Below are 18,575 nucleotides of genomic sequence, written 5' to 3'. Positions count from 1 at the left end.
TGACATTATTGAAGATAAAATTGAAAGAACTAGCTAGGCCACCTTTAACCCTCAAGAATGCACTAAAGTATATAAGCGTATTTCCACTTTAAAATTAAAACAAAAACTTCTCTCTGATGCATACTTAAGGCGTGCACAAAGCATTCTATAGTATCTGAACTATATTTGTTTGTGGGGTGGGGGGGGAGGGGGCAGGGGGTAAGAGGAAAAGTAGTGTGTATAATATTAGGGCAGCTTAAAGGAATCTTTACATAGCACCTACATTGGATAGAATCTAAAAGTAAATAATGTTAACATGACCTGTTTAGATAAGCAATTAACACAAGTAATTGCAAAAGGGAGAACTAACAACAGCCATTAATCTTTACAATTATGTGCACTGGCTGCGGTACATTCAAATGCATAACAAACATTTAATGGAAAGATGTCTATACGTTTTGGGGGATTAGATTTTATCTATCAATTTCAAAAAAGGGTGTATACTTTAGGGACCTAAAATACTTCATAATCCAAACTATCAGAAAGGGAGAAAGGCAGAAGTTCTGGAATATAAAAGCCAAAGTAGCAAGAAGGGACTAAAATTTAGGATTATTGTATAATTCTGCAAATTAAATTTCCCCCTTAAATACAATAGGCCTTTTTAGCTTAATTCGTCTAGTTATGGTATACATTTTCAATTTGGGAATGTGGACTGCAACAAATTGTGTTTGGAACATTAGTGTAAAATCTGTCAGTTTAGTTCATGTTACTTTAAGCTACATCTTTACACACAATACATGAAATAACACCCCTCATTAAAACAGAGAGCAGCACATTGATTATCCATTTTTGTGAAGTACTCAGTGATGACCACCGCATATATATTTCCTTAATTTTTTGTCTTTGATTTCCAATTTTTTAAATATTATTTGTTATCATTGCTGAAGCTAAAAGTAGCAATTTTGGAGTAACTTTGTGCCGCCCCCACCCCTGAAGCATTACTTTTCCCCTCCGTTATTTGTCATCAATTTCCTCCCCCGGTATTGACTTCTTAAGATTCCATAAGCAATAGGTGCCCTTTGGAACCTTGCGCAAGTAGTCAAGCTTTAATGGTGAATCTGGACCTGGAGTGCCAGCATACTATTCAACCACAGGCTCAATCACAACTGGGCTCATACGTCATCCAGTGGTCATTAGATAACTAATTAGCAGAGAGAACCCAGATTGATTTATTCCCTCAATAATCCAGGGCAGAGGTCACTTACAGTATTGCTCCCAAATGCTTTTTTTCTTCCCATCAGATTTTAATTTAGAAGAAACTAAAATATCCTTCATATAATAAAAGAAAATGCTGCAAAAGGAAAGCTTGAAAAACAAAAGATCACTGGATCCTTTAAATTCCTCTAAAATTGTGTGGTTGTAATTCTATTTTGGTTACAGCTTTTCAAGCAGCTAATGAAGTGAACCTATAGATTAGATCTTCCTTTAGTGTTTTAATCTTATACATTTTAGGATTGAATGAATTGTATTTTTTTTTTAAATTAAAATCTGCATTCATTCCCTTTCCAAACCATCTCAACAATGGAGTCAATACAGCTATGTAAACTGCTACATCACTAGTGTGCCCAGTATCAAAGGATTAATCAATTGCATGTAAACCCTACAACATGGCACCGAGAACAAAAGGCACAGTTAACACTAAGGGCGCAATTTGCCTGCTGCGAGAAAAAAAAGTTTCATATGCCTATAAAGTCTTAAATTGATTATTTTTGTTGCAGTGATGCACTCTAATAGTTCTGAACACCAAATGCTGTGCAGAACTGAGTCATAAAACTCCTGCTCATATTATAACCTGAGACCGCATGACAATCAAGTCAGAACATGTACCGTAGATATCTTCAGACAAGCCACCTACGAGACTGAATTGGTTTCTAAAATTAGCTACTTGTAATATAGCCATCTGAGCCATTACTATACAGTACTAATCAATCCACACTACATGGAGCCAAAGCTTACCACTCCCTTATATAAACAAATGGGCTGTAATAACTAGCAATGGTTAATTACAAATTGTGCAATAGAAGTAAAGCTTTGATTGGAGATGTTTCTCAACAAGTGAACATACATAGAATGCTCAGAATAGCTTTCAAGCCAATTCAAGTACAAAAATATCTTTCTGGTAACATTTTATAAACCCAATACATAGCAATAATCTCTGTAGTGGTATTTTAGTGACACTGTACAGTTACAACATAACATTCAATTAAAAATTTATTACAAAGCATAAAAGTATTACAAAAGGATATTCTGCTAGTTGAAATATTGCACTAAGACAATGCAACACACATTTTAAATACACAAAATCAGATTAATTTCTGTAACAGTACAATAGGTTTATTGGCTTAAACCCAATCTGAGTGCTGCAAAGGTTCAATTTTGTATCAGTAATTTTCATTTTTCTCTCTAAAAACATATAAAATCTTGATGGAAATAGAAACATTGCCAAAAACATTTGAAGATCTGGATTCTTCAATTTAATTGTGTTGAGCAGGCAGGGCCTAAATTCCAAATGCGTATACTTGGCAAAAATTGTAAGTTGTCTTATACCAGCCTTACTGGGGACCATGCTTTGAATTTTAGTCTTTCAAGTAAGAAAAGTTTAAATTTTGTGTAGATTAAGAATATTTCACTTATTTATGACCAATTCAGGTTCTTTCAGATGATGCAGTCAAAACATTTAGTTACTTCAATATATTCCAGCTTTTATAAAACGTCATTTCTCCTTCACCCATCTCTTTATTCTTTATATTGCGATTACTCACCAATACTTCCCCTCGAACAAATTCCTATGTCATACAATTGACTTCTATTTTTCCATTTTGAACAGCCAGTGGCTGAATAAGACTACATTCCATCAGCATTTAAATTTTCCAAAATGATCTGACACAGTTCAACTAATTTTGAAACCTTTTTAAAAAAGCAAGAGGTTTGCCAATCAATATTATCTCAAGATTAAAATTATTTGTAAAGAGATACGTTTTCCGGTTTGTCAGCCTAGTTTGAAAAACTGAAGAACAGATACAAGGGCATTTACAATAGAAACAATGATCCCATGGCACTCCAAATAGAGGGCTTTGTCATCGTTTTATAAAAAAGTGTTGATTTAAAAGTAAATGCATTTGTTACTGACTAGTAAAAGCCACTCTTCACAAGAACAAATGCCCAATAATGGCTAATCGGCCATCTTTCATTGTCATATTGAATGAATAATGACATATTTTTGACAGCTTAAATGTTATATGATTTGATATATGCAAAATCAATTAGGTAATAAATTTCACACTCAATGTATGAAAAACCAATTTCCAATAATGCACGGTCCCCAGCAATCACTAAAACAAAATTGTTCCTAGTTCTTAAGAACAGAATGGTGCTTAAAATTCCAATGATGAATAATTATAAAGTTCGAAAAAATACAAAATGTCAACTGAATAAGGCTCAGTGATGCGCTAATAAATTCCCCTCGCATTCCTGACATAGATTTAATCAAACTCAGCTAACCAACTTGGGCAACACTGTTCGTTGTTGAATATTCCCATTGGCATCAGTCATTTGTACCAAATTAGTTCTTAGTTTTGATGATGAGCCTGAAGTCGGAGGCAATTTAGAAATTGAAGTAATAGCACCACTGCTCTCTGTTGCTCTCTTTGTTGAAACTTTCTCTCCAGTTGGAGGCTTTGGTAAGCGTCTCCGAAGCCAGGGGTGTCGCAATGCCTGGCTGGGTGTCATACGCAGTGCAGGATCCCATTCTAAACACTGTTTCAGAAAGTCAAGAAATAGAGGGTCATCACATCCTTTCAATGCTGCAACCCAGTCCTTGCTCCCTGGTGGGCCACGGAGCTTTCCTCTGCGGGACCGTCCTCCATTAAGAACTACTGAGCCATCTGGCAAAGTAGTAACAGTACAGTAACGGGGATAACCTTTGGAGCTCACAAAATTTTTGGCTCGTTTTGACTGATCTAAAAACTTTTGTGGCGCAACACCCAGCAACTCAATCATACAAGAAAGCTGGTCCCCTTCATCTTCTCCAGGCAACAGAGGGTAGCCTGTCAATAGTTCAGCCAGAATGCAACCCAAACTCCACATGTCTATAGGCATCCCATAGCGAGCTCCAAGGATCACTTCAGGTGCACGGTAAAAACGTGACTGTATGTAAGTGTATACACGTTGGTGTTCATAACAACTAGAGCCAAAATCTATCACTTTAATCCCACTTCGCCCCTGCTGTTTCAGCAGAATATTTTCCGGTTTAAGGTCACAATGAATAATTCTATTCTTGTGTAAAGAATCCAAGCACATCAAAATTGAGTGAGCAAACTTGCGAACTAATGGCAGGCTGAATCCTTGAAATTTGTTCTTTTTGATTAACTCATAAAGATTCATGCTCAGCAATTCAAATGTCATGCAAATATGGTTGCGGAATGTGAAGTTTTCCAGCATGTGAATGACATTCATAGTGTTATCTTTGTCTTGTTTTTTCAGGTGCTCCAGAATCCGTATCTCTTCTGCCGCCTGCCGGTGGAACCGTTTCTCATTCCTCACCATTTTCAGTGCTATATGCTGGTGTTGTTTGTGATCATAGGCTTTCACAACCTGCCCAAAGCTTCCTTTTCCAATTACTTTCAAAACTTCGTATCTGTAAGTAATGTGATCATGAGGTACATGGATGTAGGAGCCCTGGTCATCATCATAACCACCATTATTTGTGCCACCAACTACACCTTGCCGTTTCTTTGCATTTGGACCAACAAAGTAGATTTCAGGATAGTTGAATATCTCATGGTGCTCAAATGCTGACAGTTTATGCATATACTGTTTTGTGGCTTGCTCTGGTGTCATGACAGCAGATTTTGGTTTTGAAGAACAATCTGTTGACTTTACCGAAGCAGAGCTTCCCTGCCGCCTTTGCAAACTCTCCAACTGCTTGTCCTGAACCACTGGTAATGATGTTTTACCAACTGCAGTAAGTCCATTCGGTTGTGTGGTTAAAATAGTTCTTTTGTTGCTGTTGTCTTCAAAAAGCTGTTGAACCTGGATCTGTCCATGGCTGCCAATATGTAAGTGATCATTCATTGTATGCTTACTAGCTCCAACCTAAAAGAGCCGCAGGAGATTTGGTTGGGGAAAAAGGAAAAATATATTTAATCGCCAATATGTACAACAAAATGGAAGCTATAAACAGAAAACTCAAATCATGCTTTTTGGTTTACACACACTTGCCTAATTGGATGTTTTATGCCTCAATAGGCTAATCTTTTCATTTCAACCTTTGAGGTACACTCCTCTTCTTTCCCCCCTCCCTCCTTAAGGCCATTTTCCAGCTGTATGCAAGATAGATAACCTGCTCTGTAATGAATCACTGGAACTACACAAGAACATTTGGAAACTGTTCCATTTCTTCCTTGATGCCCAGCAGAGATTACCCAAAGGAGCAATCCCAAACACATCTACATACCCAAGTTCTTTATTTTATAGTACACCAAATGCTACATCAGGAAGCCAACCTGAACATGAATAATTGGACTCAAATACAAAAATATACATTTAGGTCATGCAAACTTTAATTGTCAAAATAACTGAAAGTCGATTAAATAATTTGACATTTGAATATTTCAGACAAAGTCTTCTGACCAAAAACTAGACGATAAAGGGCCATATATTCTTTCCTTTATTGCAGAAAATATTTGAAAAGGGAAAGCTTAAATAAGCAATGAGTACAATAACAACTTGCATTTATATAGAGCCTTTAACATAGTAAAATATTCAAGGTGCTTCACAGGAACGTTATCAAACAAAATATGACACCGAGCTACACAAGGAGATTTTAGGACAGGTGAACAAAGGCTAAGTCAAAGAGGTAGATTTTAAGGAGCGTCTTAAAGGAGAAGATAGGCGGAGAGGTTTAGGGAGGGAATTCCAGTGCCTAAGCCCCAAGTAGCTAAAGGCAATGAGGGAAGCGATTAAAATCAGGGATGCACAAGAGGTCAGAATTGGAGAAATGCAGAGATCAGGGAGGGTTGTAGGGCTTGAGAAGGTTACAGAGCTGTGGATGGGGCGAGGCCATGGAGGGAATTGAAAACATGAGAGAGAATTTTAAAATCGAGGCATTGCTGGACTGAGAGCCAATGATGGTCGCCGAGCACAGGAGTGATGGATGAACGGGACTTGGTGTATGTTCGGACATGGACAGCAGAGTTTTGGATGAGTTCAAGTTTATGGAGGGTGGAAGATGAGAGGCCAGTCAGGAGAGCTTTGGAATAGTCAAATCTAGAGGTAACAAATGCATGGGGGAAAGTCGGGCAATATTACGGAGGTGAAGGTCGGCAGTCTTGGTGATGGCATGGATGTGGTCGGAAGCTCATTTCCGGGTCAAAGAGGGCACTAAGGTTGAATGGTTTGGTTCAACCTCAGCTGGTGACCAGTTGGAGGGTTGAAGGCATAAGAACATAACATAAGAATTAGGAACAGGAGTAGGCTATCGAGCCCCTCGAGCCTGCTCCTCCATTCAACAAGATCATGGCTGATCTGGCCGTGGACTCACCTCCACTTATCCGCCCGCTCCCCAGAACCCTTAATTCCCTTATTGGTTAAAAATCTATCTATCTGTGATTTGAATACCAATGAGCTAGCCTCAACTGCTTCCTTGGGCAGAGAATTCCACAGATTCACAAACCTCTGGGAGAAGAAATTCCTTCTCAACTCGGTTTTAAATTGGTTCCCCCGTATTTTGAGGCTGTGCCCCCTAGCTCTAGTCTCCCCAACCAGTGGAAACAACCTCTCTGCCTCTATCTTGTCTATCCCTTTCATTATTTTAAATGTTTCTATAAGATCACCCCTCATCCTTCTGAACTCCAACGAGTAAAGACCCAGTCTACTCAATCTATCATCATAAGGTAACCCCCTCATCTCCGGAATCAGCCGAGTGAATCGTCTCTGTACCCCTCCAAAGCTAGTATATCCTTCCTTAAGGAAGGTGCCCAAAACTGCACACAGTACTCCAGGTGTGGCCTCACCAATACCCTGTACAGTTGCAGCAGGACCTCCCTGCTTTTGCACTCCATCCCTCTCGCAATGAAGGCCAACATTCCATTCGCCTTCCTGATTACCTGCTGCACCTGCAAACTAACTTTTGGGGATTCATGCACAAGGACCGTCCTGCAGGAACAGCTGCTCGGGAATCCGTACCTCCACGGCCGAGGCTTTATGTGGCGGTCGGAAGAGAGGGCTGTGGCTGGTGAGGTGACCAGGGTCAGGGACCTGCTCGATGGCGGAGGAGCGGGCTGGATGGCGCCAGACACGCTGGCGCGGCGCCTAAATTCTGCAAACGTCCGCCACGCGGCCGATGCCATCGAGTCGCTAAAAACAGCTCTGGGCCCTGACTCCGTTAGGTGCATCGAGGAGGCTCAGGCACGTGGGGAGATCCCGTCCGAACTGACCCCCGTCCGGACGGAATTCCTCATCGGCGCCAAACCCCGGAACCTCCCTCGGGGGCCGGCGCCTCACAACTTGAGCCGCCTCGGGGAAATCCCCTCCGTGCCTTTCAGTTCCGCGCGGAGGGGTTTCCTGTACGGGCTGCTCCTGCACACCCTCAACTTTGCCATCCTCGCCGGCCGTCCGGACACGCCATGGCGTACCATCTTGCCGTCCGGAGGAGGCGGGGGTCCCCGATGGAGGGCACTCTACGCAGGGGTCCTCCCACTATTCATCGGGGACTTGGCCTGGAGGGTGGTGCACGGAGCAGTGCCGTGCAACAAATTTTTAAGCCGGTTCACGGACTCCCAGGCCGCCTGCAATTTCTGCGGTCTGGAGGAGTCCGTGTTCCATGTTTTTATTGAATGCACAAGGTTGCAGCCCCTGTTCCACTATTTGAAGGGGCTGCTCCTGAAATTCTGGCTGCACTTCAGTCCCACTCTCCTGATCTTTGGGCACCCTGTGCGGAGGGGAGCGGGTAGGTCCGAAGGCCTCCTCGTAGGACTGCTCCTGGGCACGGCCAAGGGTGCCATCAGCCGGTCCAGGCAGCGGGCGGTCGAGGGGGTCGTTCAACCTGACTGCCTGCCTCTCTTCCGCTCTTACATCCGGTCCAGGGTGTCCTTGGAGATGGAACACGCGGTGTCCACCGGTACGCTCGCGGCCTTCCGCGAGAGGTGGGCACCGGAGGGACTGGAGTGCATCATCACGCCCGGCAACCAAATTTTAATTTGATTTTACGTTTTAAAGTTAATTTGTTTTAATTGCCGGTGCTTTTAGTGTCCCCTTCCCTTTTATAGGGGGCACTGGGGAAAAATTGTCATTTTAGTGCCCAAAAAAAAAGAAAAACACAAAAAAAAAACACAAAAAAAAAAGGGGGGAAAAAAAAGGGCCTTGTAAATGTCTGGAGTGTCACCCAGGTCGGGTGGCACCGTTTAATGTTTTTATGTTTTGCAGGTAAACTCAAAAGAGTTTCATGCACAAGGACCCTCAGGTCCCTCTGCACCGCAGCATGTTGTAATTTCTCCCCATTCAAATAACATTCCCTTTTACTGTTTTTTTTCCCCCAAGGTGGATGACCTCATACTTTCTGACATTGTATTCCATCTGCCAAACCTTAGCCCATTCGCTTAACCTATCTAAATCTCTTTGCAGCCTCTCTGTGTCCTCTACACAACCCGCTTTCCTACTAATCTTTGTGTCATCTGCAAATTTTGTTACACTACACTCTGTCCCCTCTTCCAGGTCATCTATATATATTGTAAACAGTTGTGGTCCCAGCACCGATCCCTGTGGCACACCACTAACCACCTATTTCCAACCCGAAAAGGTCCCATTTATCCCGACTCTCTGCTTTCTGTTAGCCAGCCAATTCTCGATCCACGCTAATACATTTCCTCTGACTCCGCGTACCTTTATCTTCTGCAGTAACTTTTGTGTGGCACCTTATCGAATGCCTTTTGGAAATCTAAATACACCACATCCATCGGTACACCTTTATCCACCATGCTCGTTATATCCTCAAAGAATTCCAGTAAATTAGTTAAACGTGATTTCCCCTTCATGAATCCATGTTGCTTGATTGCACTATTCCTATCTAGATGTCCCGCTATTTCTTCCTTAATGATAGCTTCAAACATTTTCCCCACTACAGATGTTAAACTAACCGGCCTATAGTTACCTGCCTTTTGTCTGCCCCCTTTTTTAAACAGAGGCGTTACATTAGCTGCTTTCCAATCCGCTGGTACCTCCCCAGAGTCCAGAGAATTTTGGTAGATTATAACAAATGCATCTGCTATAACTTCTGCCATCTCTTTTAATACCCTGGGTTGCATTTCATCAGGACCCGGGGACTTGTCTACCTTGAGTCCCATTAGCCTGTCCAGCACTACCCCCCTAGTGATAGTGATTGTCTCAAGGTCCTCCCTTCCCACATTCCTGTGACCAGCAATTTTTGGCATGGTTTTTGTGTCTTCCACTGTGAAGACCGAAGCAAAATAATTGTTTAAGGTCTCAGCCATTTCCACATTTCTCATTATTAAATCCCCCTTCTCATCTTCTAAGGGACCAACATTTACTTTAGTCACTCTTTTCCGTTTTATATATCTGTAAAAGCTTTTACTATCTGTTTTTATGTTTTGCGCAAGTTTACTTTCGTAATCTATCTTTCCTTTTTTTATTGCTTTCTTAGTCATTCTTTGCTGTCGTTTAAAATTTTCCCAATCTTCTAGTTTCCCACTAACCTTGGCCACCTTATGCGCATTGGTTTTTAATTTGATACTCTCCTTTATTTCCTTGGTTATCCACGGCTGGTTATCCCTTCTCTTACCGCCCTTCTTTTTCACTGGAATATATTTTTGTTGAGCACTATGAAAGAGCACCTTAAAAGTCCTCCACTGTTCCTCAATTGTGCCACCGTTTAGTCTCTGTTTCCAGTCTACTTTAGCCAACTCTGCCCTCATTCCATTGTAATCCCCTTTGTTTAAGCATAATACGCTTGTTTGAGACACTGCTTCCTCACCCTTAATCTGTATTACAAATTCAACCATACTGTGATCACTCATTCCGAGAGGGATCTTTTACTAGGAGATCGTTTATTATTCCTGTCTCATTACACAGGACCAGATCCAAGATCGCTTGCTCCCTTGTAGGTTCTGTAACATACTGTTCTAAGAAACAATCCCGTATGCATTCTATGAATTCCTCCTCAAGGCTACCCCGTGCGATTTGATTTGACCAATCGATATGTAGGTTAAATTCCCCCATGATTACTGCCGTTCTTTTTTCACATGCCTCCATTATTCCCTTGATTATTGCCCGCCCCACCGTGAAGTTATTATTTGGGGGCCTATAAACTACGCCCACCAGTGACTTTTTCCCCTTACTATCTCTAATCTCCACAGCTAAGGAAGCTAACGAATGTAGTTTGTGGTGAGGACTGAACACAATGAGTTCGATCTTCCCAATATTTAGTTACAGGAAATTTCTGCTCATCCAGGACTTGATGTCGGGCAAGCAGCGGGACAAATCAGAAACAGGGGAGGGGTTGAGAAATATGGTGGGTAGGTAGAACTGTGCGTTGTCACCATACACATGCCCAACATCGTGTTTTGGGATATTGTCGCTGAGAAGCCGCACGTAGATGAGAAATAGGAGGGGGGCCAAGGACAGATTCTTAGGCGACTTGAGGTAATGATGCAAGAGCAGGAAGAGAAACCATTGCAGGTAATTCTCTGGCTACAACTGGATAGGTGATATGGAACCAGGTGCAGGTAGTCGCACCCAGCTGGAGAGGCATTGGAGGAGAATAGTGTGCTCAACTGTGTCAAAGGCTGCAGACAGGTTGAAAAGGATGAGGAGGGATAATTTACCACGATCACTGTCACATAGGATGTAATGTGTGACTTTGATAATGACCGTTTCAGTGCTGTGGCGGGCCGGAAACCTAATTGGAGGGGTTCAAATGTGGAGTTGCAGGAAAGATGGGCACGGTTTTGGAAGGTATTAACACCTTCAAGCACTCGAGAAGAAAGGGAGTTTGGAGATGTGGCGGTAGTTTGCAAGGACAGAGGGGTCATGGGTGAGTTTTTTTTTGAGGAGGGGGCAGATGGCGGCAGATTTGAAGGGGTGGGAGACAGTACTAGAGGAGATGGAACCATTAACAATATCAGCTAAGATGGGGGCCAGGTAACAAAGCTGAGTAGTCAACAGTTTGGTGGGAATATGATCAAAGGAGCAAGAGGTAGGTCTCATGGACAAGATGTGCTTGATAGGAGAGAAATGAGAGAAAGATGCGGGTTTAAGGCTAAGGCAGGGGGAAACCTTACAGGAAGTTTGGCTTGGTGGGCTAAAGTAAGGGCGGAAAGCAGCAGACGCAGCTGAATGAATGGTTTCAATCTTAGTGACAAAGAAATCCATGAGCTTCTCACACTTGTTGTTGGAGGTGAGGGTGGAGGAGGAAGCGGAGATGGATTTAAGAAGATGATTTGTAGTGAAGAGAAGTCATCATTCCAGCATGATCCTGGAATAGTGAGCAGTTTTGTCAAAGGAGGGCAGGACCCGATTGTGCTTTATGTGGTCCAGCCCAATTTAGTGAGAATGCTAAACCAGTTGTCCACAATAAACCTTCAACTCCCTTGGACTTCAGGGAGCGATGATGAGGGCCGTACCAGGGGGAACGACCAAGACGAGAGAGTAATGGTTTTAGTGGAGATAAGGGCATCAAAAGTTGGAGTTGAGGGTGTAATCGAGCTCATCAGTTGCTGCAGAAATGTCATGGTGAATGGAAGGCAAAAAGACTAGACAGTTGGTAACTTGAAAGTGCCATTGTAAGTGTCTTGGGAGAGTGATTTTTCCAAGGCGGACAACAGCAACAATCACAACTTTTTATATAGGACACAAAGGACGTGGGATTGGGAGGGGGAAGGGGAATGTATGTGGAGAGGGATACAAGGACGTGACCAGATATGGCCTTATCTGTGATCGACACGATGGGAGTCGAGGGGCCACATAATATGGCATGGTTGAGAAGATAGCCATGAATATGGGCAGGGCATTTATAGGCATGGAAAAATTAAGGGAGGATAGGATAGGAGCGCAGTGAACTCAAGAGGCAAGGGCATGACAAGCTGAGATGGAGGTTGAAATCAGAGAGGATGAGACGTCGCTCAGTGCAGAGGCTGAAAGAGGAAAGAAATGAAGATGTTTCAGTGAAAAACTTGACATGGTACTTGGGCGGGCTTAGAGAACGAGGATTTTAAAGGAGCCAAGATGAGTGGAACAAGGCAAGATGCTCAAAAGAAGGAAATGGTGCAGGAGGAATAGGGAGACAGATCAAGGTGCGACTTGATGATAAGGGCCACACCTCCACCGTGGCGGTCTGGATGGGGCAAGTGGTGGAAGTGGGGATGCTTCATAAAGGGGGAAGGTGCCATCACCAGTCAGCCAAGTTCCCATCAAGTTCATGATGCCGATGCAATCATCACCAATTAGCTCATGGCTGGCAAGGGCCTTGTTCACAACAGGCAGAGAGAGAAATGAACTCCAAACTATCCCATTTGTGAAGCAGCATGCCAATATCATTTTAATATGTCAAATTTACACTAATTGTGGTATACATTTGGAATGAACAGCCTAAGACACAGTAAATGAATCTCATTGTGGTGAAGACTCACCAAATAAGCAGTTCAGTACTAGTTCCAATCTCAACTACTGAAGCCATTACAACAACCCAAAATAGATGCCTTGTAAAAGGTTCTACTTAGTTACCTGTACTAGACTGACCCTTCAAAGCAGTTAGTAAATTTAATATGTGCAGCCAGTTTGTTTCCTTTCAAATCCAGAGCACCACTTTGCACGCAGGAGCATGTTCAGTTTTGGATGCAGTGTAGCACGCTTCATATACAAGGGTAACCTGGCCATCAGAGATGGCATCATTTACTCTGGCCAAGTATAACATAATGGGTTACACTACCATCCTGTAATAATATCTAAAAAATACTGTTATTTAGATCTAATGTTTGAATTCTAAGCTAAAGGAAACATTTTAAGACTACAATAATCCACATTTTCAGTCATATCTATTTGAATGAAACTTCACAGCAATTATGCTTGCCTTGAAAAGATTTTCCTAAACACTTTACCTTGAAATTCATATTTATAGCACAAGCCAACACCAAGTGATAATGTGACTTTAACATGACTGGAAAAATTTGTAAAATACTGGATATATTTTGTCTACCATAATTCCCATCAGTTAAAGGAAGATTGTATATTTTAATTATTGCAATTGTACCTAAAATTAAGAACTTTGCATGTCTTTCCAGAGAAAGAGCAGCAGATTAAATACTATACTCCAGAAAAGAGGAATATATAGCCCTACTCTATTTGTGGCAATATTTTGACACATTCTTAGCTTAAAATGTGTGGCAGATACATTTAGCAGTGGTGAAATGCTGACTTTTCATTTCGGTTGCTAAGGAGAAAATTTATGGCAGCAAATTGGGCCACTTAAAACTTGTGCTAAACCTAGACATTGAGGTCTCAGCATTTGATTCTTGGCATTTAAAAAAAGACTATAAAAAGTAGACACTCCTTAAACAGTTATTAGAAACAGTTACAAGTGGAAAGTTCATTTACTGCCTGCAGGATAGATGCATGAAATATTTTTTTTTAAACTTCTAAAAATATTTTTAGAGAGCCCCTAAAAAAGACTGGGTCAGCATTTTTGCTTAAACTTTTTTAGCCCCAGGCAACTTTAAGTGTCGGCTGACAAGAGCACACTATCCAAATTGGTAAACACACACATATGTGCAGTCTTTAGCACAGTGCTCATATGATGAAAAGCCACTAGAAAACAATGTAATCTCATACTAGGCAAAGTTGCTTATGCACATCATTCTTTTTCATTTACATTTTAGGATAGTCACAATGCACAAGTTTGATGTTCCCAGTAGCTACATTTTCACGGGCATTATGAAAGTTCACAGGCACTAACATTTTACGTAGATTATAATGCCACTATAGATAGGATCTCACAAAAAAGTGATGTGGCTTTATATCCTTATGCATGAAACCATCCCAGCAACACGTCAATTGTGGGAGTCTGTTTATCCTCGGGTGCGTGCTCCTTGTAAAACATTAGAACTTTGTCTGCAGCAGTTCAAGAAGACAGCTCACCACCACTTTCTCAAGGGCAATTAGGGATGGGCAAAAACATGCTGGTCTTGCCAGCGACACCCACATCCCATGAACAAATTTTTAAAACTACAGAACCCCATAGTAGCCATTAAAAAAAACTGATTAGGACATGCTTACCTATCTTGATTACACTAAACTAAAAATGAAGCGTATCCTCTTGGTCTCTCATTCCATGCATACACAGCCCATTTCATTATAATGACATGCATAACAATGTTGGTTTCTCATTCAGGTTCAGAAATCAGGTCAACTTTCCCAACCCATATTTACCACATTTTTGTTAATTCTGTTGATAGCAATATTTTACTCATTTGTCTGCTAATTATAGTTTTTTTTCTTCCACTGACGCAAGCTCGGACATACTTCAACCTCAGTAGCGGAGAAACAGTACTCAACTCATAGGAGACTGATTTCCCCTCCCAGATACCTGTTAAGGAGTCTCAGGCTGCCTCCGCTGCTTAACAGGTATCCTACATGTTTCCACAACGCTGCTCATGAGAATTATGTGTTACAATTAAAATACACTATGAACAAAATATATATTTTTTAAAACACACAAATACACCAAAGCAAACTTCGTGTGGGCTATCACTGTGTATGCTGACAAAGGGCCAGGAGCTAGGGTGAGAGAAGGGGGAAAGAGAGAGCAAAGTACAGATGTCTCTCTCTCACGGTCTTTAATACCTTCAATGGCATTAAGTAAACTAATGCAATAAATTCGTTATTTAAAAGATCAACGTGGCATTTTTCCGAAATGCGTACTTAAAAATATTTAAATAGTGGGATAAGAATGCTTTAAGCGTGTACTTCGACCACTTCTGTCTCTCCTCACACACACACACACACACACAAACACACCCCACCCGGTGGATCAAGTGCTAATTCACATGTGAAACGTAAATCCTGGGGGCAATTATTTATTTATCACGCCTGTACAATACCGTACAAAAAACATTTTGTAATAACATTTTCTCGACTCCAAGTCATCTATTTCACCCAATTAATTTCCATCCTCTAGTCCCAGCATATAACCCAGTACCAATATTGTTTTAGTTTTCATTCGCTCGATTCCAAACGGTCTCATTTGCAAGCACCGAAGCGGAAGATGCAGTATCAGACTTCCTTGTCATTCAAGAGGATACTATATTTCTTGTTAATTTGTTTAGTTAAGACTTACATTGCAACACAATCACTGCACAACTCGTGTCTGCATCCTCCACCGGCTCTCCCCTTCCAAAAATAAACTCAAAACGTTCACATCGATCGCACAGAATTACTTGGCGGATACGGGCGAGTTTTATGCCAGCATGAAGAAAACATCCAATTTCTAAAAACAGAATACGTCCGCACGCTCGCGAGAGAAAGATTCACGCTTCCTCGCACCATTCATTTGCAAAACAATGATACGTGAATGTTTTAAACAAGCGAAAATGCCTTTCATTTAAACAAAGTCCCAAACAGGCTGCTCCCCACCCCCACCCTGATCTGTCAGACGAGAGACTGAAGCCCAGGCCTCACTGGGTTGGGAATCACAACACAACACGTACACCACATACAAACTCATCTATATCAAAAACATAAAGCAGATCTACTGGAGACTGAACCTGCCGGGTTACAGCCCAATCACATACTACAATACAGTATTTGTAAGGGGAATGGGAAGAGTAATTAGTTGATTATCTGCCCACCAAACTAAAACTTCGTCCAAGCTGCTTAACATGGTGATTGCTGGTCGGTCTACTAATCTGGTAATTAAGATATTCTTTACCGAATTTTGAATGTTTTTTTGGTACCTTACTTTTACTATAAAACCTAGTATCTATGACAACTTGAGGGGCGAGGAATACAAGAAACTGCAGTTATAAAATTAAGATTTAAATCTGTGGAAAACCTCCACTGAAAACATTATCTTAGTTACGCAATAAGCAACATGCACATTTGTAGACTTGTATGCCCCAAAAGGGCTACCTTTTAAAAATTAAACTCGTGGAAAAATAAAAGGGGAAAGTGAAATAGATCTTAAATCACAATCGTTGGATTAAAAAGAGCTCGATTGGGATGTCTGACTTCAAGAAAAATGTTTATCCCTGTAATCTTAATTGTTGCACCGACTGTTGAGTCTGTACTTCAACATGTTACACGCCGCGGTTTCCATGGTAGATTTTTTTTCTCGTTGTGCGGGTTTAGTTAATCCAGAAGCGGTTGCTCTGGTGATTTGTACAACTAATACAATCTCTTTAATGGCTTTGCGTCTTTTACCGTGTGACTCTTCAGTGGCGGCAATCCGAGGGGCGATGGCGGCTCTCCCAGCCGGGATCCTCCTCCGCCTCTCCGGCTCTCCGAGCAGTCAGTCCCCGTCCTGTAATCGGGCTGCAGCACCGAGCTGTCAGCGGCCCTACCTGTCACACAAAACACACACACACATTCAAATGTAAAAGACCCCTCTGGATATTAAAGTAAACAGAGACACCGAGTGTCCATACCAACCAGAGAAAACCCCTCACTCCACACAGTCTCGGGAACGACCGACACCACACGCTCCATTCACCACACAATACCAAAAAAAAACACGCCATTTGTTAACAAAAGCCAACATTACACACAAACCTCACCTCATCAAACGTTCACAAGCACGACTTCGGAAGTCACAAAACGCCTTGCCACATTTGATTTTCTTTCAACAACCACCCTCGCCCCAGGGACAGCTGGAAGCCCGCTTTCCCCCTCCCCTCTATATTTTTACATTTAATGACTTCTAAAAGCTACCAAAGTGAGTTGGTAATTCTCGAAACCCCATCCTTACTCCTCGAGGGCAAGCACGCTTTCGACTAGTCGGAAGTTCGTTCCCACCCCCCTCATGTAAAAGCACTGAGGGGAAAAGGGTAAAAACAAGCTCCATTCACCCTCCCCAGAAGCCAGGTACAGGGCAGCGATTTGAAAGCTAATTGCAGTGAAAATGCAGAGTGTGGGATTTGTTGGCCTTTGGTGCTCCTTACCCGTTGGATAGACAGCAGCAGTGCACGGTTTCCTCGTTAACATGGCCGCTCAGACAGAGAGAAGGAAACAAAATCTCCAGCTGCTCCTTCTCTCAACTCCAGGCTGCAGGAGGATAGTCACCTACATCCGGAGACACAGAATAAACCCCCAGCAAACTGCTCCAAACTCAACCACTGCCAACCCGGCAACATAATGCAAAACTTTATATATATATAAAATAACTACTACATTAGGCACAAAACCTCCCCCCACACACACGCCGCCGTATGGGAGCGGCTTTGTGTTGGGCACTAGAATGGTGCAGTAGATGGTGGCTGGGTAACGCTGATTGATTGTGGTTAAAAAAAATTGTCCGTCAGGTTGCTAAGTGAAACTCCATACGTACACATTAGAGAAAGAGAGTCACTTAGTGCAGCCGACACCCCAAAAACCAAATCTAGCCCAAGCAACACGCCGACGTCATTCGCACTGCTTCGGGGACTGGAGCACAGCAAAGGCAACGGTAACCGGTTCTCAACGAGACAGTGATATTGCATACAAGGTCCGAGGGGAATGGAAGAGAGTTCTTGGCAAATTGTTCTGTGGCAAAAAAAGCAACCTCTTGTGTTGAAAAACAGTGGAAAACATCACTCATGATGGACGGAATGGATTAGTACTATAGTGACGAGAGCTTTCGTGAACCCACCCAGACATGGGAGGCAAAACAGAACATTTTCGGCTTACATTGATGACCCTGAGTTCATCAGTTAAGGAACTGGTAAAAGTGTCCTCACCTAATATGGGGATCCCAGTGCTGGTCCAATGAAAGGCATCAGTTTATATATTTACTTTATTTGTTTCTGTGCACAAATAAGACTGAACCTGTTATTTTAAAATGCTGAAAAATAGAAATATCCCGCAGTCCAAAGATAAATTAACTGTGCAAATTTTCAACTATGCTATTTAAAATATTCAACCAAAATGTAAATACTCTTTGTCATATTTTATTAACGGGTACAAATTCATTAATAAAATAAATATGAAGTTAATTTTGTTACAATGGACAGCATATCTAAGGTTATCAATATTTATGACAGTATTTTCAGATTTTGAATTTATAAATTCATTTTAAAGAGTACTGCAGTGAATGGACATCTGTAACACATCAAGTGGAGCAATGTTCTGTTTCTTATGGCTTTGCTTTTTAACATTCTAAAACATAGTATAAATATGGAGAATTAACTATAATTGACTGCATTTAAGTTATCAATTTTATTTTCACTAAAGCTAATTATCACAATTACAGATTTAAAAATTATCTGTCGTACTCATAAATTGGTCCATCACTTCTGATCGGTTAGGAACAATATTTGCCAATGCAAGATGACAGTCTC

General features: G+C 41.7%; 1 protein-coding gene across 1 annotated transcript; it reads right to left on the bottom strand.

Annotated features, from left to right (window-relative positions):
* Positions 1 to 2,400: 2,400 nt before the first annotated feature.
* On the bottom strand, positions 2,401 to 17,526 carry dyrk2 (dual-specificity tyrosine-(Y)-phosphorylation regulated kinase 2). Its single transcript, XM_070901612.1, has 3 exons — positions 17,202 to 17,526; positions 16,465 to 16,604; positions 2,401 to 5,133 (listed from the first exon to the last, which is right to left on the bottom strand). The coding sequence occupies exons 1-3, from the start codon at positions 17,242 to 17,244 to the stop codon at positions 3,532 to 3,534; spliced, it is 1,785 nt and encodes a 594-aa protein (XP_070757713.1). The 5' UTR covers positions 17,245 to 17,526; the 3' UTR covers positions 2,401 to 3,531.
* Positions 17,527 to 18,575: the final 1,049 nt, after the last annotated feature.

This window comes from Pristiophorus japonicus, chromosome 15, assembly GCF_044704955.1.
Source record: "Pristiophorus japonicus isolate sPriJap1 chromosome 15, sPriJap1.hap1, whole genome shotgun sequence".
NCBI lineage: Eukaryota > Metazoa > Chordata > Chondrichthyes > Pristiophoridae > Pristiophorus > Pristiophorus japonicus.
This window is presented reverse-complemented; position numbering and strand designations above follow the sequence as displayed.

What these genes read in the sequence shown, in the direction of transcription:
- dyrk2 (XM_070901612.1), bottom strand. Translation starts at nt 17,244, where the DNA reads ATGTTAACGAGGAAACCGTGCACTGCTGCTGTCTATCCAACGG. An exon ending in TGCTGCTGTCTATCCAACGG is followed by an intron (nt 16,605 to 17,201) that starts GTAAGGAGCACC and finishes TTTGTGTGACAG; the next exon opens with GTAGGGCCGCTGACAGCTCG. An exon ending in CGCCACTGAAGAGTCACACG is followed by an intron (nt 5,134 to 16,464) that starts GTAAAAGACGCA and finishes CGGCTCTTTTAG; the next exon opens with GTTGGAGCTAGTAAGCATAC.